Source organism: Trichechus manatus, unplaced genomic scaffold, assembly GCF_000243295.1.
Source record: "Trichechus manatus latirostris isolate Lorelei unplaced genomic scaffold, TriManLat1.0 scaffold00211, whole genome shotgun sequence".
NCBI classification, from domain to species: Eukaryota; Metazoa; Chordata; class Mammalia; order Sirenia; family Trichechidae; genus Trichechus; species Trichechus manatus.
This window is the reverse complement of record NW_004444147.1, coordinates 3,129,377-3,154,282: the sequence shown is the minus strand read 5'-3', so window position 1 is coordinate 3,154,282 and position 24,906 is coordinate 3,129,377. Positions and strand designations below refer to the sequence as shown.

General features: G+C 41.7%; 2 protein-coding genes across 4 annotated transcripts in view; one reads left to right on the top strand and one right to left on the bottom strand.

Moving 5' to 3' along the window:
* MDN1 (midasin AAA ATPase 1) overlaps nucleotides 1-7,195 on the bottom strand; it is a 178,376-nt gene extending 171,181 nt beyond the window's left edge. The window contains exon 1 of the mRNA XM_023742487.1: nucleotides 6,837-7,195. Coding sequence (XP_023598255.1) covers nucleotides 6,837-6,938 — 102 coding nt within the window. The 5' untranslated portion in view covers nucleotides 6,939-7,195. The remainder of the gene's footprint in view (nucleotides 1-6,836) is intronic.
* Nucleotides 7,196-13,749: 6,554 nt separating this feature from the next.
* The window catches only part of CASP8AP2 (caspase 8 associated protein 2), a 57,204-nt gene continuing 46,047 nt past the window's right edge, over nucleotides 13,750-24,906 (top strand). For 2 of the 3 annotated variants that reach the window (XM_023742484.1, XM_023742486.1), the window contains exon 1: nucleotides 13,750-13,850. The gene's annotated coding sequence lies outside the window, so the exon portion shown is untranslated. Of the gene's footprint in view, nucleotides 13,851-13,884; nucleotides 14,023-24,906 lie in introns of those variants that run through there. The other variant, XM_023742485.1, reaches the window with a different exon arrangement.

Genomic DNA, 24,906 nt, shown 5'->3' with positions numbered 1-24,906 from the left:
TTTGATTTTCAAAATATCACTTGACAGCTGTTAAGTGAGGGTCACCCACATGAATAGTGTCTGTAGTGGTTGTGGAATATTGAAAATACCTGAAAAATAAAAACCTTACCTGTTGGTCCTATAACTTATAATCGTTTTTTAAATTTTGGTTTCGACAGAGTCATCAGAAAACATCCATGGACGCAATAGAAAAGGAATAAATTAGAATGGCTGCAGTCAGGTGTGAAAAGAATACAGCAGGGGTAAAAAATGAAATTACTGAAGAGAATCTCATAAAACTCTAAATTAGTTAGATGAGGTGTAGGAGTGATTTATCCTAGACACAAGTAGGCCAAAGAAAAAATCATATATGTTGAAGTTTAAAAGTTTTTTTCCAAAGTTTGTAAGAATAAATACTTCATTTAAGTTGCTACTGAACCTACAAATCCCGACATACTTGGGGGTGAGACTACTACATTGATTGAGTCAGTTAACCCTTCTTACAACAAGTTAATTAAAGCTGTGAGGCAAGTTTTTCCTTGAGATTTTATTTTATCCCAGAGTTATTATTTAGAATTACATATATCAGCTGAATTGTGCATCTTCAGCTAAGAGAGAAAATACCTAGGGCACCTTGTAAAATCCAAGCAATAGGAAAAAAAAAAAGTTTTTCTACTTCTAATTATTGTCATAATTAGACTACAGAACTGCTTCTATTTCCAGTTGAGCCTGACTTAGAAATAGCCTTAAGAGTTATCATTTGCTTAAAAAAATGAAGTTTCCAAAGCTGTTTAAAAAAAAAAAAGAGTATCACAACTTGTGAATACATTCATCTGTTCTTCCAGTCAATAAACATTTACTCAGTCCCTACTGTGTGCCAGGCACTGTACGAGACACTAGAACTACACAGTCTCCTCTCATAAGGCACTCTGAATCAACTGGTAGGAGTCAGTTGAAACAAAGGGGTTAAGTAAGAAAACGGAAAATGAGAGACGTCTTCCTGGGGGAGATAACTGCAAAAGCAGTCTTCCAGAATAAATTGAAGCTAAAGGAGTGAGGGGCAGAAGAGAAGGAAGCATTCTAAGCAAAGGAATGCATAAAGTCAAAGAGGCAAGAAACAGCTAGGGGTGACCCAAACTTTAACAGCAGAGGGTGACGACAGGGCATGACTATAGTCAGCAACCACAGAGGGTGACAATCTGGGGTGATTCCAAGAAGCCTAGTGTTGCTGGACCATCAAGCCCTGGGCAGAGAGTGATAAGTTAGGCAGGGGAAGGGTTTCTTTCTTAATTTGGCACTACTGACATTTGGGAAGAGATAATTCCTTGTTGTGGGGGGACGTCCTACACATCGCAAAATCTTTAGCAGCATCTCTGGCCTCTACTCACTAGCTGCCCGTAGCAACCCCCCACCAGTTGTGACAACCAAAAATGTCTACAGGCACTGTTGGATGTACTTGGGGGCAAAATCACCCTCAGTTGAGAACTACTGGGCTTGAGGGATATGCCAGAGATCCATCAAAAAACATTTCACAATTTTAAAAAGCCTGGATTTTGATTTTAGAGGCAGTGGGGAGCTTTATGCAGAATGGTGAGAGATTCAGACTTGCCTTGTTAATAATAACTGTAACTGACTACTTAATGTGTCAGGCACTGTGGTAAACTCATCACATGAATTATCTAATTCTCACAACAACTGTATTTATAACAATAATAACAGCAACCACTTTTATAGACAGCACTTACTATATTCCAGGCATTTACTCCTAACAGTAACCAGTAAAGTTGATACTATTATCATTCTCAGGGTCCCTTGGTGGAGCAAATGGTTGGCAATTCAAGTACACCCAGAGGCACTTGGAAAGAAATGTCTGGCCATCTACTGTATTTTTATGCAAATAACGTGCACCCTCTGCATTTGTTTGCCAGCCGCACCTTCCTCCCAAGAGGCACCCTCACAAGCCTCTCAAGCGCTGCCATGCCAATCCTCTTCCACATGTTGCTTAAAAAATAATAATAATAATAAGCGTAGCATGCTTACTAAAATACCTCGTAGGAGGAGGGCATGGCCAGCAAACACAGAAGTCGCGCTTATTTGCATAAAAACACGGTACTTCCCCAATGATCAGCCACTAAAAACCCTATGGAGCACAGTTCTACTCTGTTGTGTAAGTTTCTGTAATCAAAAATCAGAACTCACCTAACTTCACAAAGGATAAGAATCAGGGTCAGCACAAAGCTGGCTCCTATGAAGCAGAGGTCAGGCACACCTTCACTCTCCCATTTCTGTACCATTTCTGACACCAGCCATTCCCTACTCCCCCACAGCATTCTCTACTTCTCTGTTGGGTTCGATAATTTGTTGCAATGGCCACACAGAACTCACAGACCATACTCACAGTTATGGGGTTTTATTAGGGAAGTAGTAAACTCACCACTGCTAACTGGCCCAGCTCACAGTGTTACAGCTTGGTTAGCTGTCTTAGCTACGACTTGGGATCAGGATCAACTTGGAAGTACAACTCAGGAGACAGGATCAACTTTGTCAGTCGGGACAGCTTTCAACCAGGACAGCTCTCAGCTCCTTCTTGGCCAAGTTAGCTGATGACCCTTCTCAACCATGCCAGTCAAAGACCCTTTTCGGCTGTGCCTGCAGGAGAAGTCCTTCTCTGCCTTCGGCCTACCCACTGCCAACTGGCCCAAGTCATAGCCAGTGTAGCAGCCCACCTGGCTGCTGCCCTCCTAGCGGCAGCTTTCTGTCGTCACCACCAGCTCTGCTGTTAGGCCCCTCTTCTGGGCCTTTCAATGCCAGCTCTGCTACTGGGCCCCTTCCCAGGCTGTTCTACTGCCAGGCCCCTCTAGGTTTTTGTCCTGCTCAGACAAGTGTTACTGCTCTTGTAGCTCCACCAACACATGCACAGAGGCTCAGTTCTCTCTCTCCATGAGCCAGTAAGCCCACCACAGCCACCTCTCTCTATGGGCCGGCAAGCTCACCACAGCTGTCTCTTGGTGTCTCTTTCTCTCTCTTTCTCTCTCAGGCGAACCAGCTCACCGTCTCTCCATCTTCAATATTACAGCTCTTTCTTCTGGGTCTAGGAGGTTCTCAGCGCAGGAACCCTGGGTCCAAAGGACGCGCTGCCCACCAGACTCTTCTTGAAGGTAGTGAGACTGGCCTTTATATTAGCAAACTCCTTGTCAATTTCAAGGCATGGCCCTCTCAGCAGGCTCACAAATTGACCAATCTCTGCAAGTTACTAAATCCTATTGGGTAGCTTTATGTACCATTTGCATAGCAAATCAACCAATCCCTGCAAGGTGTATAAAACAGACCAGTCACAGGGTAAACTGTGGTCCAACCGATCATTTTTTGCAGAATTATAAACCTAAGGCCAGAAAGGCCACATATAAAGAGAAACACATTGTACTGCACCAGGAAATGTCAATCAACCTGGACAAAAGTAACAAACACTGGGGAAGAAAACAACCTGAGAGCCCCCTCTCCAAGTAGCTTCTCCAAAGAGCTAGGGCAAAGTTAACTCCTCAGGGCTTAGGGGGAAATCTCCCAGGTTGTTTTTCCAAAGAACAAAGGCAAAAGGCCACATAAAGAAACTAATTTCATTGTTTCCATAACGATCTCAAATCCTATAAGGTATAAGTCACTACTATGATTTCAAAACACATATGTATAAGCACTTATAACATGAACTTAAAAACAGAAATATGTCTACCTTTATGAGGCTCTCTAACATTAACTATAAGTCATTTGAACAAAAACCAAACCCACTGCCATCAAGTCGATTCCAACTCATAGAAACCTGTAAATCATAAGTTGTTTAGAAATTTCCTGAACTTAGAAACATAGAAGTATGTGAAGAATGCTGTAAACAATCTTTAAGTGAAATTGACTTTGATCTGACATGCTGTGATAAAAGAAGGCATAACATAGTTAATCTCTGTAAACTAACCTTGAGACATAAGTCTAAACAACCTCTTTTATCTCTAATACTGAAGAAAAGATGCATCATTTAGTTAATCCTTAACTAAAAAAAACCCAAACCATTGCCATCTAGTAGATTCCAACTCATAGCAACCCTATAGAACACAGTAGAACTGCCCCCATAGGGTTTCTAAGGAGCGGCTGCTAGATTCCAAGTGCCAACCTTTTGGTTAGCTGCTGTAGCTCTTAACCACTATGACACCAGGGCTACAAAGACATAACATACTAGTCTTTGAAGTCACGCTGGCCCTTATTGTGTGGAGCCAAGGTGACAAATTCACTATAAATCATAAATTTCTGCTCACTCACTGAGAGAAAGCAGAGGCAAACACTGAAAGCCGGCTGAGACTGCCCGCCAACACCAACCTCAGACCCTAGCTATGAGGGACCTCCGTCCCGTTTGAGCTATGGTTAAGCCTTCTTCCAGAGACCTGTCGTTAAAGGTAAAAGCCTGAAGTCTAAAGATCTGGACTCTAACCATTCGTAATTGTAATTGTTAAGTCTCATTGTCTGGTTCTAAATGAATGTTGTGAGGTCTTACTTGTGTGCCTTGCCATGACTACCTTGCGATAAACTAAACGAGTTTATGGTCAAACTGGATTATCTCTATTAATTTTCTAAGATAAAATCCTACATAACATACTCTAACACACATCGGGTCTCCATGAGTCTGAATCAACTCATTGGTAAATGGTAACAATTATTATGCCCATTTTACAAAAGACGAAATTGAAGGGAAAAAAGGTTAAGTTGACTAAGGTCATAAAGCCAGTAAAAGAACCAAGAATCCTCCTCAGCCTAGTTCCAAAGTCCCTGCTTTTAACACTCCCCTGTAATTACTTTTCAGCTAGCATATGTAATATATATTATATAAAGAAACTGAGGCCTAGGGGAGTTAAGTAAAATAGCTCGCCCAAGGCCCCAAAAGCAAATAAGAAAATGAACCTGGATTTGACCTTGGGTCTATCTGACTGCAGAGCTGGAGCACGATCTTAAGCACTCTGCTCTTCCAGAGCGGATGGCAGATGAAGAGGAAGGGATAGATACAAGAATACTTACGAAGTAAAATCAGGAGCACTTGGCTATTTGTGAAGAAAAAGGAGTGGAAGGAATTGAGGACACCCAATTTTCCATGACTGACTGGATAGAAGGTGCTGTCACCAGCTGAGATCGAGAACATAAAAGGCAGCACAATCCAAAAAAAAAATTGTCAGATCTCAAATACCAATGAGAATCAATGTTTCAAAGTCTTTGTTGCTTACTAAAAATCCAATAGATAATTTTACATATTTTCAAAAATAGGAGAAAACTAGAACCTACTCTTCTATAAGTGAAAGGCTCAAAATTATTACTGAAAATGGAAAGGAACAAACCTGAAAGACATTTCTGAGCTTGGACAGAATTTGACAGACAACATGACACAAAGGAAGAAAAGGAATGGTGTTCCAATCTCCTTAATTCAAGCATAGATTCTAATCTCAAACTACAAAAGTGGTTCTTACACTTCAATGTTTCACACATTCCCTAACATTATCTAATGCAGGCTATAAACCATCTCCCCATCCCACTCCAAATGCAAAAATTTTGCATCTAATTATAGGAATGGGAAGGCATAAACCCCCAGAAGCTGGTCCATGAACCTCCGGTCCAAAACCTCCGCTCTAAATTCTAAGCCCTCTTAGAGAAAACACCTCTAGCAACAATACATAATTCAGGAGCCTGTCACAAGCTCAGCTCATCTAAAACTGATCATCGTCTTCCATTGCCCCACCCACCAAAAATCAGTTTTCTTCCTAAACCTCCCCGTTTGTGTTAGTGACCCTATCATTCCCTTCACTGGGGGCTGGCAGAACAGAAACCTTCGACTACTTCCTCCCCTTTGCCTCTCATGTTCGGTTTGTTGTCACCAAGACAGAAATGCCTCAAATTAGTCCATGCCTTTCCAAACTGCTCACGTCCCTCGGTCTCAAGCAAATACTGCAGCTGCTGCTTAATCAACAGGATATAAATACGCAAGCAATGCATTTGTAAATGAAAAGTTAGATCTAGATACTGGAGTTACAAAAAAATTTCTACTCTCAAGCTCACAGATATTGGGGGTGAGGAGTCCGTAAAACAGGAAATTAAAATGCAATGTGAAAAGATGCATGATAAAAGTCCTTATAACTCAGATGGGAGAATAAACAAGGCTCTTAAAAGCGCGTCCGAAGATCCATTTCCCAAAAAACTCCAGGTCACCTCATAATTCCCATGGTTATTATCATACAGTTACTACTAGCCGTCTTGCTTTGTCTTTCAGTCGTTTTATGTGTTTATATACTGTTTCCAAAAATAGAAGCCGAACTCCCTGGGGGTAGACACCGATACGGATTTATCTATTTCCCCACTGTCCCACACTGTGTCTTACGCACAGCAGGAACACGATCAATACTTATCAATGAGCCGAAATGAAGGGACGAGGCAGAAAAGAAAAATATTCACCCAAGCTAACAGGAGTGGCTGGACTACGCACACCTAGGTAATACACAAGTCAAAAGGGCAGAGACCCAATCTGAATTTCAGAAAAGCAAACCACATTTCTTTCCAAAGACCACGGGGGTCTCCCATACGCAGCCTAAGCGCTGCAGATGGCGTGTGGCCGAGGGAAAGCTCACTCATAAAAAAAAAAAAAAAAAAAAAAAGGCTTCTTCCAACCTCCTCAAACACGCGCGGACGCCTCCGCCACCGACTAGTCCCGGAAGAGGGGACCAGAATGACAAGACGCCGCTTCTCTACCCCCTTAAACCGGCGCGCCAAGGGCCGCACGGCGTGCAGAGACCACCGGGGTCTGCGGGCGCTTTCCCTCACCTTCCTCCTCTTACCTGCTTGGCCAAGAACCTGCCCAGCTCGCTGCGGCTCTTCTCGTTCTTAGCAGCGATTATACGCAGCGGCGCGGCCGCCACCTCCAGTAAGAGGTGCTCCATGGCCCCTGGCCCTCCGCCCCGGACGGTCCCCGCTCCCTGCTTTGTGCTCAGCGCTCCCAAATCGCCGAGGTCCCGGTACCCGAGCTGTCACCGACTACGCCCCCAGGGAAAGCAGTCGCCGCAGCTAAGCAGAGACGGGGCGAACTGCCGCACACGTGGGGGAGCACACGGCGCTCTGCGTCATCAGCCCGCGACAGCGACGGCGGGCAGGCCCTGGCCCCCGCCTGAGCGGAGGCGGAAACGCTGAACGTCACTGTCGCGCCAGTTCCGGGAGGGGAATCTAATCAGAAATGTCAGCGGCAGAGCTGGTTGGATGCATGTAATGACGCGGCTTCCGGAGACCGCTGGCTAGCACGTGGCGGGAAAGCAAGACAGATTCTGCCAGGCCGAAGAAGCATATCGCTGAGGGCATGAGATCCTCAGCCCACCAAGCCTACCCCACACCTTACACACAAAAAGGATGTGAAAGAAAAGCAAAGACCCTTTGACCCAGTAATTCCACCTCTAGAGCTCTAGCCTACGGAAATTCGCACTTAATTGTGATAAACACGCCCATTGCCATTGAGTCGGTTCCAACTCCTAGCGACCCTATAGAACAGAGTAGAATTGCCCCATAGGGTTTCCAAGGAGCGGCTGGTGGATTCGAACTGCTGACCCTTTTGGTTAGCAGCCAAGCTCTTGACCACTGCTCCACCAGGGCTCCATTCTTAATATAATTATTGGAAATAAATGTTTATCAGTTGAGGAATATTTAAATAAAGTATGGTATGTACATTATAGAATGTTCTTGAAGCCGTTAAAAAGAGTGGGGTAGAAGAGTAAAATTAAACCATTTATGTGAAGTTCAAGAACAAGCAAAACTAATCAATAATAAAGACAGACTAGTAGTTGCATTTGGGGAGTATTATTGACTGCGAAGGACATGAGGGAATCTCCTAGGGTGATGGCAATGTTCCAAATCTTCACTGGGATGTCATTACCTGTATAGATACATATGTAAACAATCAAACAATTGTACACTTAAGATTAATGCACTTTGTGTAAATTTGTACCTCTAAAAAGTTTTTTAAAGGGGGATAGATCTTTCTGTACTGACATGGACAGATCTCCAAAATATATTAATAAAGTGAAAATGGCAAGCTAAAGAATACTGCATATAGTAGAATTCAGTTTTTTGAAAGCATATTTGAATTTGAATTTTGTCTTAGGGTTTGAATGTTTGCTCCTGGGAAATCTCACAGTCAAGCAAGACCTTCCAAAAGAGTGAACTGGGAAATGATGCAGAATAAATTTCCAAATAGATAGTATAAGAACACTTCCAAGAAGATTGAGAAAGTTCTCTGAGTATTTAGCAGCACAATGGATGAAAAAAGACCCACACCGAAGTACATTATCATTAAAGAGCACTGGGGACTAAGAGAAGCTTGTAAAAATCCACCAGAAAGAGAGAAAAAAAAGGAGAGAGAGAAGATTAATACAAAAGAAGGACCAAAAATCAGATTGGCATTAGACTTCTTACAGCAACGTGGGAAATTACTAGTGGGAGAATTATTTCTCATCTAAAATTAAATACCCTGCTAACTATCAATCCATTTTAGCATTTTCTAAGACACAAAAGGGCTCAAAAATGTGATTGTGTTATCATGCATGCTTTCTCAGGAATCTGCTGAAAGAGGGGCTTCTGTATAAAAGAGTGTAAACCAAAAAAGAGGAAGAAATTAAATCTTTGAAACGAGGGGTTCAGCACAAAAAGAAAAAGGTAAAACAAATCCTCAGGATGACTGTTATGGGGGATCTCAAGACTTTCAGCTGAGCAGCAGCAGGAATATTAACAGCTGTGGGGTGACTAAATTAATTGTTGTTGTTTTAGGTGACCTCAAGTCAGTCTCGACTCATAGCAACTCTATGCACAACGGAGTGAAACACTGCCCGGTCCTGCACCATCCTTAGTCTTTGCTATGCTTGAGCCCATTGTTGCAGCCACTATGTCATTCCACCTTGTTAAGGGTCTTCCTCTCTCTAACTGACTCTCTACCAAGCATGATGTCCTTCCCCAGAGACTGGTCCCACCTGATAACACGTCCACAGTCAATGAGATGAAGTCTCGCCATGTTTGCTTATAAAGGGTATTCTGGCTGTACTTCTTCCAAGACAGATTTGTTCATTCATCTGGCAGTCCATGGTATATTCAATACTCTTTGCCAATGCCGTAATTCAAAGGCATCAATTCTTCAGTCTTCCTTATTCACTGTCCAGCTGAGGCAATTGAAAATGCCATGGCTTGGGTCAGGTGTACCTTATTCCTCAAAGTCACATCTTTGCTTTTTAACACTTTAAAGAGGTCTTTTGCAGCAGCTTTGCCCAAGGCAATGTGTCGTTTGATTTCTTGACTGCTGCTTCCATGGGAGTTGATTGTGGATCCAAGTAAAATGAAATCCTTAATATATCCTAGAAGATTAAGAGCCATCATGCAAATAGAAGAGATATATGCACACTCATGTTCACTGCAGCATTATTCAAAATAGCAAAAAGATGGAAACAACCTAAGTGCCATCAACAGATGAATGGATAAACTATGGTATATACACACAATGGAATACTACCCAATGATAATCGACAATGATGAATCTGTGAAACATCTCACAACATGGATGAATCTGGAGGGCATTATGCTGAGTGAAGTAATTCAATCACAAAAGGGCAAATACTGCATAGCAGAAATCCATGGGTTTATACATCATATGTGCTATCAGTTCAATTATAATCGGTATGTTTTGTTGCTAATTAAGGGCATTGCTACATGACACTGAATGAATAATTTCTTTTAGAAGGGTCAGCACAAAGCTGGTTCCTATGAGGTGGATGCTAAAGATGTCTGAAATGTCCAACTTTTCCAAACTGCTGTACCACTCCATCATCTGTAACATCAGCTACTCCTCCCTTCAGTATGCTCCCTCCCGTCTTTGGGTTCTGTAATTCACTGCAGTGTTTCACAAAACTCACAAACCATCAAGGAAATGGCTCATGCAGTTGTGGAAGCTGGTAAGTTCCAAATCCATGGGTCAAGCCCCAGACTGGAGGCTTCTCCCAACCCATGTGGCTGCAGGGGCTGATGAACCCAAATCGGCAGGTCCGATGATAGGCTGTTGGCCCACAAGGCTGTGGAAGCTCGTGAATCAAGTCAGACAATAGGCTACTGGCTCAAGTTCCAAGAACTTCAGGTCAGATGATGATGAGACAGATGCAGGATGCAGAGCAAGAGAGAGAGCTTTGCCAGAGCATTTATACATATGTTGCCATTGAGCTGATTCCAACTCATAGTGACCATATAGGACAGAGTAGAACTGCCCCAGGGGGTTTCCAAGGACTGACTGGTAGATTTGAACTGCTGACCTTTTGAGTAGCAGCCACAGCTCTTAACCACTGTGCCATCAGTGCTTCATATATATATATTTGATACAGACCATACCCACAAGGAAACTTCCCTTACTTGAGCAAGGCAGTAGAAGGGTGTGACTTGAATAAGGGTGGTAAACGTGGTGACTGGGGTAAGGATGGTGACTTGAGTCACACCTTCTAGTAAGGTGGTGACTCAAGATACATCCCATTATAGTCCTGCCTCATTAACATAACAGACAATTCACTCCCAAATGGGACCATACTCACAGGCATAGAGGCTAGAATTTACAACACATTACAAAATGGATAATTACATCAGATCACAAAACAGAGGACAATTACATCAGACCACAAAATAGAGGCTGACTACATCATTATATAACTGCCAAATTATGTCATCACATAACTGCCAAGCCACTGAAAATCATGGTCCAGCCAAGGTGACACAGAACCTTAACCATCACAGTTTCCATATACCTTATTTGTATCAGCAGCAAGCTATCCAATCCCCTTTGCGGGCCACAAGCAGTTTATTTACGTAGTCCCACCCAATCATTGTGTGCGAGTCACAAGACTGGCTAGAAAGGTATTAAGTAATTCACTGCACCACAGATATATTAATATTTTGCTAATTAATAGAGATTTAAATGATTGCCAATTAGGGCATGAAATATTTACATTCTTGTTTACTACATGTTTCAAGGCTGAGTTAATTAATTAAAAATTATGGGAATTGTTTAGTGATATTTTTATGTTTTGTTAATTTATAGAGGTTTGGTTAATGTTACATTCCATTATCACAGAGTGCAGTTGTACAGCCTAATTTCAGAAAGTTATTTATGATATATTTTATCTATTTCCAAGGTTAAAACAACTTTCTAATGACTTACAGTTAATAGTTAGACAGCATTGTAGAAATATATGCTTCTATTTCTAAATTCAGAAATTCTCTATTTCTAACTTTGCGTTATAAGAGATGAATACATAGGTGTCTAAAAGCATATAAAGCATTATAACATGTGTGGTTGGTAACTAATGTCACAAAACAGTATGTGTACTAACTGTTTAATGAGAAGCTAATTTGTTCTGTAAACTTTCATCTGAAGTACAACAATAAATTTTAAAAAAGAGAAAAAAATAACAGTGTAAAAGGCATTATAGAAGCATACATAATAGCGACTTACACATGTGTCTTAAGACCATTATAGAATCAGATGTGATTTGAGAGTATACAGAAAGCATACGTAACAGATACCATTTCACATCCATTAGAATTGCTATAGTAAAAAAAAGAGAAATAACAAGTGCTCGTAAAGATGTGGAGAGACGGAAGCCATCATATATTCTCAGTCTCATAATACACACAATATACTTTCAGAATTACTACTACAAACAACAAACTTACTAAGTGGCGATTAAGATTTCTTTGCAGTTTTTTGTTGTGTTTTATTTTGTTTTTAGATTAAGGCTATGTATAGTAAAACTACTGTGTTTCAAAGTTACTTGCAATAGCTCCCCCACCACCTCTTATGAGTGGTTATATTATTATTTTGAAATGCAGATAAGGTCATTGGTTTTTGTTTGTATTTAGACTTCATTTTAAGTTGAAAAGTAAGAAACATTGATTATAGTTGCTAAAAGTCTTAGAATGTCTAAAAGGACTTGAGATTCACTGCATTTATTCATTTAATTTATTAGAATCATAGGAGATGTTGAGGTACTCAGGAAAGCTTTACTTATCAGGGTTTTTGTTTGTCCTGTCAGTATTTGAAGTGTTTAAAAAACAGATCAAATGTATTACATATACAAATGGAGTTAAAAGTATTGAAAATAATGTAACGACAGTTTGTAAATGAGAGGCATTGGTGGTTCAGTGGTGGAATTCTTGCCTTCCATGTGGAAGACCAGGGTTCATTCCCAGCCAATGCACCTCATGTGCAGCCACCACTCATCTGTCTTTGGAGGCTTGTGTGTTGCTATGATGCTGAACAGGATTCAGTGGAGCTTCCAGACTAAGATGGACTAAGATAGGCCTGGTGATCTATTTCTGAAAATCAGCCAATGAGAACCCTACAGACCACAATAGTGACCAATCATGGAGTTTGCACAGGACTAGGCAGTGAGCGAGGGCCAACTTGATGGCCTCCTCTGGCTCTTTATTTTCATATTTCATGTAACAATTTTAATAAAACTCTACATGTTATATCATTACTGTTCCAATTAGGCTGTGTAACAAATTAACTTAAAATTAAATGCCTTAAAACAACAGCCATTTTAAATATTTCACCATTTGGAGGATCAGGAATTTGACAGGGCTCAAATGGGCAATTCTGCTCCCTGAGGTGTTTACTGAGATCATTCAGTAGTGCTCAGCTAGTGTATGGACTGGTCTGGAAGGTCTGAGACAGCTTCACTCATATGTCAATATTTTTAGGAAACCGGGATACCAGTCTAGCGGGGTGGAAGGAAGGAGAAAATTTCTGAGGATATAATACCTGAATTCGTCTCATAGAACTTGTGGGAACCAAGAAGCAGGGCCCGCGCCCTTGGTTGTTGGGAAGTAAAATAAAGCCACTCCTTGGTTACTTCATCTAAAGCCTCCCCACCTTGATTCCCAGCCGCTGCCTCCCATTTGTCCATCATGTTGTTGTTGGCTGCCCTGGGGTAGATTCGGACTCGCTGTTGCTGTTAGGTGCCCTCCAGTCGGGTGGACTGGTAGGGACCCTATGTACAACAGAACAACAGAAGGTAACACTGCGCAGTCCTGCACCATTCCCAAAATCGTTGCTATATTTGAGCCCATTGTTGCAGCCACTGTCAATCCATCTCGTTGAGTGTCTCTTCCTCTTTTCCCTGACCCTCTACCAAGCATGATGTCCTTCTCCAGGGACATGATGTCCTTCTCCAGTTTTCTACTCCCTTCCACCTCACTAGACTGGTATCTCATTCTCAGAGTTCCCAATATCCAGGGCTAAACTGTTTGCCTATCATCCAGAAAGGCGGCAGAGGGCGAGGAACAATGCTTATTTGTAGTTATCGATGCAGCGCCCAACATCATGTCTAGTATACAGTTAGTTGACTCTCAACAGAATTTGGAGAATGAGCGACTATCAGCCGTAATGGACTCAACCGCAAAGGGTTTTGGTTCTCACGGTTTACTTTCCCTTTTATTAGAGAGCTTCTCCCCGACTCCACCCCTACCACGCTCAGGTCCCGCCCCTTCCGCAGTGAAGCCCCGTCCCGTCTCTCGTCCCCGCCAGTTTAGGTCCCGCCTCTTTCCCCCTCGGACTCTCAGAAGAGTACGGAAGTTTGGCGCCAACCGTGGGTTTTTTTTTCCCTCCCAAAGGCGGGAACTAGTTATGTGCGCCGGGACGCGCCTTGCGTCTGATCTGATTGGCCTTGGACTCTTAGTCCCGCCTCCGCGCCTTGACTGCGCTCTGGCATTGGTGGAAATGCCAGGGAGCCCTCCGTGTCCAGAAAGGAGCCCGGGCTGTCGTGGGCCAGACAGGACGGGTAAGTTGCTGTGGGGGTCTCTTCCGACCGGGGCTGCTGGTTAAAAGGCTGCATGGTGTGGTAGTGCCTGCTGGGTGCCCGGCGGCCTCCGGGGAGCCAGAGTCGGAAGGCGACCACCTGGAGCGGCAGAACTGGTGGGGGAAGGGCCGCGCCTGACAACCGAGAGACTCAGGTAGCGCATTCCCGCCGCCCACGGGTGCAGCTTCTGGGCTAGCGCTGCGCGTCCCTCTGTGGTCGCCCGAGATGGTCCGGGCATGGGTTGGGATCCAGCTCACTCAGGAATTGCCTTTCCAACCCGCTACTCCCCTCCTCCACTCGAAAAACCAGTATTGCATTGGGGCGTAATCTTAAAAGCTTTCGAAAGGGATTCCCTAGAGGAATAGGTTTTTCTGAGCATCTGGTGGTCGTAGATGTTGGTTGCTTTCGAGACTGTTGTCCACAGAGAGGTTATTTATTTGCATCTCTTCAGCTCCTAGAACCTTGCTCGGCTAGGCCTCTAACTCAGATGGGAATGTGGAATTCACAGGCTCTAAGGATTTGTGCTTCAGGGGTCAAGTTGGTTTTGACTGCTTTTTCCCTGGCCGTACCCATTCTCCACAGCTCCAACTCCAGACCTTTTGCCTCTCAAGGCCCCTCCCCCATCTTACTCAGCTCCTCTTTGGTTGGAGGAAGAGAGTGGCTTTAAGTGCAAGAATTTTCTCATCTTTCTTCCCCAAATTGTCTTCTCCGACTGTATTCTGCCGTTTTACAAGAGGTGGTCCCCTTTCAAAAACAAAAACACTTCACTCTAATGAATATTCTTAATTTTGGATATTTGCTTTTGGAGATAGATGTTGGAATCTCATCTCACCTCTGCTACTTACCAGCTGTTTGACCTTGGTCAGATTTCTTAATCGCTTGTGTCTATTTTCCTCATCTGTAAAATGGGGAATAGTATGTACCTCATAGGACTTTTGGGAAGATTTAAAGTTAATGATGTATTTAGAGATTTAGGTCAGTGCCTGGCACATAGTATACGCTATATGGTAGCTTTTTGGTATTATTTTTCCCATACATCTTTCTGAATTTTGCTGTATTGGTTAGCCTTTCCCACGGCCTAAAAATACAGGCTTACCTTCTCTTTTTTATGCTTTTTCTCTATAAATGCTTGTTTCTTTCCCTCAATTTTGAAAAAGAAAACTTCTCTTTAGACTGCCTTTTAAGACATTGTCTTATCACAAATGGCAGGGTGATCTTCCCTCATCTGCTTCATCTTCACATCTGAATCTATTGAAATCAAAAGATTATGAGTGATCTTGGCATACTTGTATTTTATTGTCATGGTTGACAACTTTTTAAATCCTGTGTCTATACTTTTCACAGGTGTAACACTATCAGTAGCAACTGTCATTACTACATACTGAGACCTTCTGTTGGTGGAAGGTGAGAGTGTGTGTAAAAAAGTCCCCCTCTTCCCAAAAGATTCTGATGAATACTCCTCGCTCCTTCCCTCCCTTCCTGGAGAATCACTGACATTTGTGATTTCAAGAGTGTAATCTCAACTATCACCAAGACACTGATGTTTCCTAAATCATAATGTCTACCAGTTGTCTTCTGTGCTGCATAGTGCAGTTTCCAGCTGCCTATTAGACATTTTTACTGAATGTTCCACAGATAATTTACCGTGTTGATTTTGGTTTTCCATCTCAGTTAAAAGTGTGACCATCCACCTTGTTATCAAAGCTATGAACTTCAGAGTCCTTAGCAAGTTGGACATTTCATTAATTCCACAGGTTTTTGAATTTTTTTTCATTACCTCTCGTCTTAGTTATCTAATGCTGCTATAACAGAAATACCACAGTGGATGGCTTTAACAAACAAATTTATTCTCTCACAATCTAGAAGGCTAGAAGTCCGAATTCAGGGTGCCAGCTCCAGGGAAAGGTTGTCTCCCTCTGTCGGCTCCAGAGGAAGGTCCTTGTCATTAATCTTCCCATGGTCTAGGAGCTTCTCAGCGCAGGGACCCTGGGTCCAAAGGATACGCTTGTTCTTGGCTTTTCTTGCTTGGTGGTAATGAGATCCCTCTCCTCTCTGCTTGCTTCTCTCTTTTATATCTCAAAAGAGATTGACTCAAGATACAACCTAATCCTGTAGATTGAGTCCTGCTTCATTAACATAACTACCTCTAATCCTGCCTCACATTAACATCATAGAGATAAGATTTACAACAGGTAGGAGAATCACATCAGATCACAAAATGGTGGACAACCACACAATACTGGGACTCATAGCCTACCCAAGTTGACACACATTTTTGGGGGACACAATTTCCTAACACCTACCAATATTCCAGGGCCTGTGCTGAGAGCTGGAAATACACTGATGAACAGAATAGAGCTGGTCCAGGTTTTCATGGAGCTTACAGTCCAGTGGGTGAGATGAACATTTCTCCAGGCACCTCACAAAAAAATGTAGTCATAAACTGTGATAAGAGACCATGTAGGAAAAGGAATACAGTGGTATACATATATACAACAGGGGGCCTGTACTGGTCGGAAGGAGGGTGACCAGGGAAGGCACAAATATTACTTAAGCCAAAATATCAAGATGAGTTAACTTAAGTGAAGGGAGAGTATCAAGAAAGGAGCACTCTCTGCAGAGGATCCTATGGTAGGAAGGAACAAGTAGCATGTTCATGGAGCTGAAAGAAGGCCAGTGTTGTCAAAGCAGACTGCTCGGGAATGGGGGAGAATAATGGAAGCTGAGGCTGGAAGAATGGGCAGAGAATTGTAAGTAGGGCTTTGTAAGAAGAATTGTGACAAAATTTGGTCTTTATCCTAAGATCAACAGGACACTGTAGGGTTTTAAGCAGAGGAGAGAACATGACCAGATTCTGAAAAGACAGTTTAGTCTGTGGTATGAAGAACAAATTGAAATGGAGAAGAGTAGACATTTGAATACCATTTCCATTATTAAATCTTGTTGATTCTATTACAGAAATCTATCAGATCTGCTCCTTGTCCTTATTTCCACTACTACTAGCTTAGAATGACTTCTCATAGTCTCCTCAACTGTTTTAATAGTCTTTCCTATCTCCCTTGCCACTCTATTTACTATGCTCTTCTTGCCAGTTAAATTTCTAAAATGCAGATTTGATCATGATGTTCCCCTATTCCCTACTGGATGAAGTGTAAGTATTTTAAAATTAAGTCTCTTAATGGAGTAATAATACATCACCTGACTTTTTAAACTTCATCTCTCACTCCTTGCCTTCAAACATTCTAATCTGTGAGTTTTCATACCTGCACTTGCTTGTGAGCTTATGGATAGTTGTGGTGCGGAGCGAAGTCGGGGAGATGGTATCAGGAATTGTGTTTGACTGAACCTTGGAACTTTTTAAACTGTGTGGTAAATGATGGGACTAGAAAGGCAGGTGTTGGTGTATACCGAGGTAAGAGGTTTTTCTTTATTCACTAGATGTTGGGAAGTAATGGAAAGTTTTTGAGCAGGAAGTAATATCAGCAGGATTGCTTTAGAAGAACTAACCAACAGTTGTGTGTAGCATGTACTTGGAGTGGGGAGATGTTTAGGTAGTGTTATGAATTGAATTGTGCCCCCCAAAAATATGTGTTGTAAATCCTACTGTACCTGTGGTTATAATCCCATTTGGGAATAGGGTTTTCTTTGTTACGTTAATGAGGTAGTATTAGTGTAGACAAAAAAACCCGATGCCATCAAGTTGATTTCTACCCATAGTGACCCTAGAGGACAGAGTAGAACTGCCACGTAGGGTTTCCAAGGAGCAGCTGGTGGATTTGAACTGTCTTTGGTTAGAAGCCATATTACTTAACTATTGTGCCGCCAGGGCTCCAAATTAATGTAGGGTGTGTGTAAAGTCAATCTCTTTTGAGATTTAAAAGAGTAGATTAAGCAAGCATCAGAAAAGCACAGATGGGGAAGATAGATGCCACACCACATGAAATCTGCGAGGAACCAAGAAACAAAAGCTGAAAAGACACAAGGACCTTCCCCCAGAGCCAAAAAGAAAGCCTTCCCCTAGAGCTGGTGCCCTGAATTCGAAATTCTAGCCTCCTAAACTGAGAAAATACTTTCTGTTTATTAAAGCCACCCACTTGTGCTATTGGTGTAATAGCAGCACTAGATAACTAAGACAGGTAACTATAGTGGTGGCCTGAAACAAATTGAAATGGCAAGGAGCGGGGAGAGATGGGAGAAACATTGCAGGGGTAGGCTATTATGGAATGTCAGTGCTACTCAAAGAAACAGATGTCAGAGGCTAAGCAGATGCTGATGGATCTTTTTGGTTGTTTTGAACTTGGTGAGTTTGTGCTTACAGGAATGTGTTTATTAAGCTTTAGCATCTCATTGCTGACGTTTGGTTTGTGTTTTAGTACAAGCAGTTCATGATTTTTAAGCACTCTGAAGGGGCAGCAGAGGAGTCTATAGATCTGGTACTCCTTACCTTTTGTGGCAGTAGTTGCTTGCTCACCCCCACCCCCCGCCTTGTTTTGCACAGCAATTGTTTACCTCAAAGAGATACCTTTTTTTTTGGCAGTTGTAGAAAATAAGATACCAATGCCCAGGAGTTCATTACCTTAGGGAAGTGTTGTAGTGGAACAACTTTCACCAAAGCCTTCCACAACAAAGAGATTTTTATTGTGACATAATAAAAAAAACAAATTTGGAGACTGGCTGCAGGCACTCAGGCTATAAACAGACCAAAATACAAAGAAGTACAATCTGTAAGTGTTTTTTATACAATTTTCACAGGTGCTAATTCATTATGAGTAAATTAACTTACAGACTATAATTTGTTAAAGACAAAGAACTAAGACCATGATTGGGTGACCTTTTCTTGTTTTTCTTTTCTAACAATTTGATCTCTTGGATCAGGGGTCCTGGGTCTGTTATATGATGGTTGTTTTTTATTTAATATGTGGGCTACATATGATATTGGGTAGATTTTTGACTTGCTTCCTGAGGTAAATTGTTATTTAGTTTTGGTATGCATGTCCACTGTCCATTGAACCGGTTAGAGAGCACTCTGTCCCATTCCTTTGATGCAATTTCCTATTGGTTTAAGCTTTTCAGATTCTGAAAGACAAGTTGGCCTTTTGTGGTTATGGCCTGCTGTGGTTAGGTTAGCCCTTTATCAGAAGTATTCAAATACATTTTTACTAGTGCCCAATTGTTGTTGTTTTACTAGTGCCCAATTGTAGGTGACATCCACTTGGTTTCCACTCATAGTGACCCTGTGTACTACAGAACGAAATACTGCCCAGTCCTGCAGTGTCCTCACAGTCATTGCAGTTTGAGCCACATTATTGCAGCCACTGTGTCAATCCATTTCGTTGAGGGTTTTCCTCTTTTTCACTGACTTGCTGCTTTACCAAGCGTGATGTTCTTCTTCAGGGACTGGTCCCACCTGATAACATGTCCAAAGTACATTTATAACTAGTTATATGTTGAAATTGTAATAACCACAGTCCTGTATCTTTAGGCCTGCACTTTTCTTGGTAAGTTAGACTAAGTGGGCTTTGAGTTGAGGGCCTTTGGGACCTTACTTTTTTAAAATTTTATTGTGCTTTAGGTAGAAGTTTACAGTACAAAATAGTTTCTCATTCAGAGATTTATACACACATTGTTTTGTGACATTGGTTGCAATCCCCACAGTGTGTCAGCACTCTCCCCCTTTCCCTTTCCACTCCGGGTTCCCCTTGTTCATTCGTCCAATTTTCCTGTCCCTGCTTTCTCATCTTTGCTTTTGTGCAGGTGTTGCCCATTTGGTTTCGTATACTTGCTTGAACTAAGAAGCACGTTTCTCATGTGTGTTTCTCACATGTGTTACTATCTAATCTTTGACAGAAAAGTGGACTTTGGGAGTGGCTTCAGTTTTGAGTTAGCAGAGTGTCTGGGGGTGATTGTCTCAGGGTAAACGAATAATTTCTTTTATAAGTATCATCACAAAGCTAGTTCCTATGAGGCAGAGATTAAAGATGTCACAAATGTCCAACTTTTCCAACCTGCTGTACCACTCCACCTCTAACATCAACTGCTCCCTCTCCTCTCAGTACTCTCTCTCCTGTCTTTGGGTTCCCTAATTTGCTTCAATGTCTTGCAGAACTCACGAACCATATAAAGGAAATGGCTTACATGGTTTGGAGGCTGGCACATCCCAAATTCGTGACTCAGGCATAGGCTTCTCCTGACCCACATGGCTTCAGGGCTGACAAACCCAAACTGTCAGTTCAGACCACAGGCTGCTGGCCCACAAGGCTGTAGAAGCTGGCGAATCAGGTCACACAATAGGCCCTTGGCCCAAGGAGCTGTGGAGGCCAGCGAAGGACTGGCAGGTCAGACAGTAAGCCTCTGGCTCGAGTCCCAAGAAGCAAAGGTCAGTTGATCACGAACTGGATGCGGGATCCAGATAGAGTGAGCCTTGCCTGGACACACATATATATTAGATGCAGACCACACCCCAAGGAAGCGCATTACTTTAGTAAGGGTGGGACTTGAGTCATGCCTTCCTGCAAGGCTGCTGCCCACGACACACCCTACACTAATCCTGCCTTGTCAACATGTAGCGGTCAGGATCCACAACACATAAAATGGAGGACAACCATACAATATTGAGAATCATAGCCTAGCCAGGTTGACACATAACCAACCATCACAGCTTCCATATACCTTATTTGCATAGTCCCACTGAATCATTATGTGTGAGTCACAAAGACCATGGCTAGAATGGCCATATTAAGTAATTCATTGCACCGCACAAGATTTTGGGACCTTCGTCTGCTGATTTGGCATGACTCAAAATGAGAAGAAACAGCTGCAAACGTCATTAATGATAGGAATGTGGAATGTACGAAGTACGAATCTAGGAAAATTAGAAATTGTCAGAAATGAAATGGAATGCATGAAGATTGATATCGTAGGCATTAGTGAGCTGAAATGGACTGGTATTCGCCATTTTGAATCAGACAGTCACATGGTCTGCTATTCTGGGAATGACACATTGAAGAGAAATGACATCACATTCATCGTCAAAAATAATATTTCAAGATCTATCTTGAAGTACAGTCCTGTCAGTGATAGGATAATATCCATACGCCTACAAGGAAGACAGTTAATACGACTATTATTCAAATTTATTCACCAATCACTAAGGCTAAAGATGAAGAAATTGAAGATTTTTACCAACTTCTGCAGTCTGAAATGGATCAAATGTGCAATTAAGGTGCATTGATAATTACTGGTGATTTGAATATGAAAGTTGGAAATGAAGAAGGATTGGTAGCTGGAAAATATGACCTTGGTTATAGAAATGCCAGAGATCACATGATAGAATTTTGCAAGACTAACGACTTCTTCACTGCAGATACCTTTTTTTCAATGACATCAATGACAACTATACCTGTGGACCTTGCCAGATGGAACACACGGGAATCAAATTGATAACATCTATGGAAAGAGACGATGGAAAAGCTCAATATCATCAGTAAGAATAAGGCCAGGGACTGACTATGGAATCAATAATCAATTGCTCATACGCAAGTTCAAGTTGAAACTGAAGAAAATTAAAATAAGTCCACAAGAGCCATAGTATGACCTTGTGTATATCCCATCTGAATTTAGAGACTGTCTCAAGAAGGATTTGACACATTGAACACTAATGACCGAGGACCAGATGAGCTGTGCAATGACATCACACACATCATACAGGAAGAAAAGAGGTCATTAAAAAGACAGGAAAGAAAAAGAAGACCAAAATGGATGTCAAAAGAGACTCTGAAACTTGCTCTTGAATGTCAAGTAACTAATGTGAAAGAAATGATGAAGTAAAAGCTGAACAGTAGATTTCAAAGGGCGGCTCGAGAAGACAAAGTGTTATAATGACATGTGCAAAGACCTGGAGTTAGAAAACCAAAAGAGAAGAACACACTTGGCATTTCTCAAGCGAAGAGAGCTGAAGAAAAAATTCAAGCCTCAGGCTGCAATACTACAGGGAAAATACTGAACAATGCAGGAAGCATCAAAAGAAGATGGAAGGAGTACAGAGTCACTGTACCGAAAAGAATTGGTCAACCTTCAACCATTTCAGGAGGTAGCATATGATCAAGAACCGATGGTACTGAGGGAAGAGGTCCAGACTGTACTGAAGGCATTGAAGAAAAACGAGTCTTCAGGAATTGAGAGAATACCAATTGAGATGTTTCAACAAACTGATGCAGCTCTGGAAGTGCTCACTCGTCTGTGCCAAGAAATTTGGAAGACAGCTACCTGGCCAACTGACTGGAAGAGATCCATATTTATGTCTGTTCCCAAGAAAGGTGGTCCAAATGAATGCAGAAATTATCAAACAATATCATTAATATCACACACAAATAAAATCTTGGTGAAGATCATTCAAAAGCGGTTGCAGCAGTACATCAACAGGAAACTGCCAGAAATTCAGGCTGGATTCAGAAGAGGATGTGGAACAGGGGATATCATTGCTGATGTTAGATGGATCCTGGCTGAATGCAGAGAATACTAGAAAGATGTTTACCTGTGTTTTATTGACTATGCAAAGGCATTTGACTGTGTGGACCATAACAAATTATGGATAACATTGTGAAGAATATAAATTCCGGAACACTTAATTGTCCTCATGGGGAACCTATACATAAACCAATAGGCAGTTGTTCAGACAGAACAAGGGGATACTGCGTGGTTTAAAGTCCAGAAAGGTGTGCGTCAGGGTTGTATCCTTTCACCATAGCTATTCAATCTGTATGCTCAGGAAATAATCAAAGAAGCTGGACTCTATGAAGAACAGGGCATCAGGATTGGAGGAAGATTCATTAACAACCTGTGATATACAGATGACACAGCCTTGCCTGCTAAAAGTGAAGAGGACTTGAAGCACTTACTGATGAATGATGAAGATCACAACTACAGCCTCCAGTACAGATTACACCTTAACATCAAGAAAACAAAAATTCTTGGACTGAACCAATAAACAACATCATGATAAACGTAGAAAATATTGAAGTTGTTAAGGATTCCATTTTACTTGGATCCACAGTCAACACTCATGGAAGCAGCAGTCAAGAAATCAAATGACATATTGTCTTGGGCAAATCTGCTGCAAAAGACCCTTTTAAAGCGTTAAAAAGCCAAGATGTCACTCTAAGGACCAAGGTGTACCTTACCCAAGCCATGGTGTTTTCAATGGCATCATATGCATGTGAAAGCTGGACAATGAATAAGAAAGACTGAAGAAGAATTGATGGGTTTGAATTGTGGTGTTGCAAGGAATATTGAATATATCATGGACTTCCAAGAGAATGAACAAATCTGTCCTGAAAGAAGTAAAGCCAGAATACTCCTAGAAACAAGGATGATGAGATTTTCTCTCACATACTTTGGACATGTTATCAGTAGGGACCAGTCCCTGGAGAAGGACATCATGCTTGATAAATGAGACTGTCATTGAAAAAGAGGAGAAACCTTGATGAGATGGATTGACCCAGTGTTTGCAACAGTAGGCTCAGACATAGCAACAATTGTGAGGATGGTGCAGAACTGGGCAGTGTTTTGTTCTGTTGTACATAGGATCGCTAAGAGCTGGATAGCACCTAACAACAACTAACAGTATCTGTGGGACCTTCTTAGGAGTAAAATAGAACTTTAATAGAGGACTTCAGGATGTATTTTGTCTAGTTAAGTCTGTTTTGCTGATTTATTCAGGAAAGATTTACTTTCACGTATGTGTATTTGATGCTGGGAGTAGAGATTTATAAAACTTGATCCCTGCCTTCAGATTGTCATCAGTCTTAACTGTGCTGTCTAATACAGTAGTTACTAGCCACGTGTCGAATTAAAATTTTAAAGTCAGATCCTCAGTGTGGTAGGCCAAATAATGCTCTCCTTCCTTCATGTCCATATTCTAATCCATGGAACCTGTGAATATATTAACCTTAATGGCAAAGAGACTTTTTGGATGTGATCTTATTAAGGATTTTGAAGTGGGAAGATTATCTTGGATTATCTGAGTAAACTCAGTGTAATCACAAAGGTCCTTATAAGAAGGAGGCAGGAGGGCAAGAGTCAGAAAAGGCAATCTGATAATGGAAGTAGAGGGACAGGGAAGGAAATGTTATAGTGGAAGCAGAGGTTAAAGAGAGAAGATGCTATCCTGTTGGTTTTGAAGGTACACCTCCTAGCCAAGGAATGTTGGCAGCCTTTAGAAGCTGGAAAAGGCAGGGAAACTGATTCTCCCATAGAGCCTGGAGAAGGAAAACAGCCCTGCTAACACCTTGATTTTAGGCTAGTGAGACTACTTTTTTTTTCTGGAAACTTAAAAACAAACATCTTAATTTGGTAAAATACATATAACATAAAATTTGCCATTTTAACCATCTTAAGTGTACAGTTCAGTGACATTAATTACGTTCACAATGTTGTGCAACCATCTGACCACTATCCATTTCCAAAACTTTTTCATCATCCCAGATAGAAACTCTGTACCCATTAAACATCTGTCATTCTCTCCTCCACCAAGTCCCTAATTAGTAGTAATGATTATGTAATAATTAGATTAACCTCTAATCTACTTTCTGTCTGTATGAATTTGCCTCTTTTAGATATTTCATATAAGTGCAATTGTACAGTATTTGTCTTTGTATCTGGTATATTTCACTTTTGTGTTTCAAGGTTCATCGATGTGGCATGTATCAGAACTGTTTCTCTTCATAGCTGAATACTATTCCATTTTGTGTGTGTGTGTGTGTGCGTGCGTGCGTGTGTGCGTGTGTGCGTGTGCGCGTGTATATGTGTATATAGTCATGTGCTGCATAACGTCTATTCGGGCAATGTCCAACCACATGTACGTCCATAGTCCCAGAAGGTCATAATGTTGTTATTGTTGTTAGGTGCCGTCAAATCGATTCTGACTCATAGCAACTGTATGTACAACAGAATGAAACACTGCCTGGTTTTGTGCCATCCCACAGTCGTTGGCTGTGTTTGAGCCCATTGTTGCAGCCATTGTGTCAGTCCATCTTGTTGA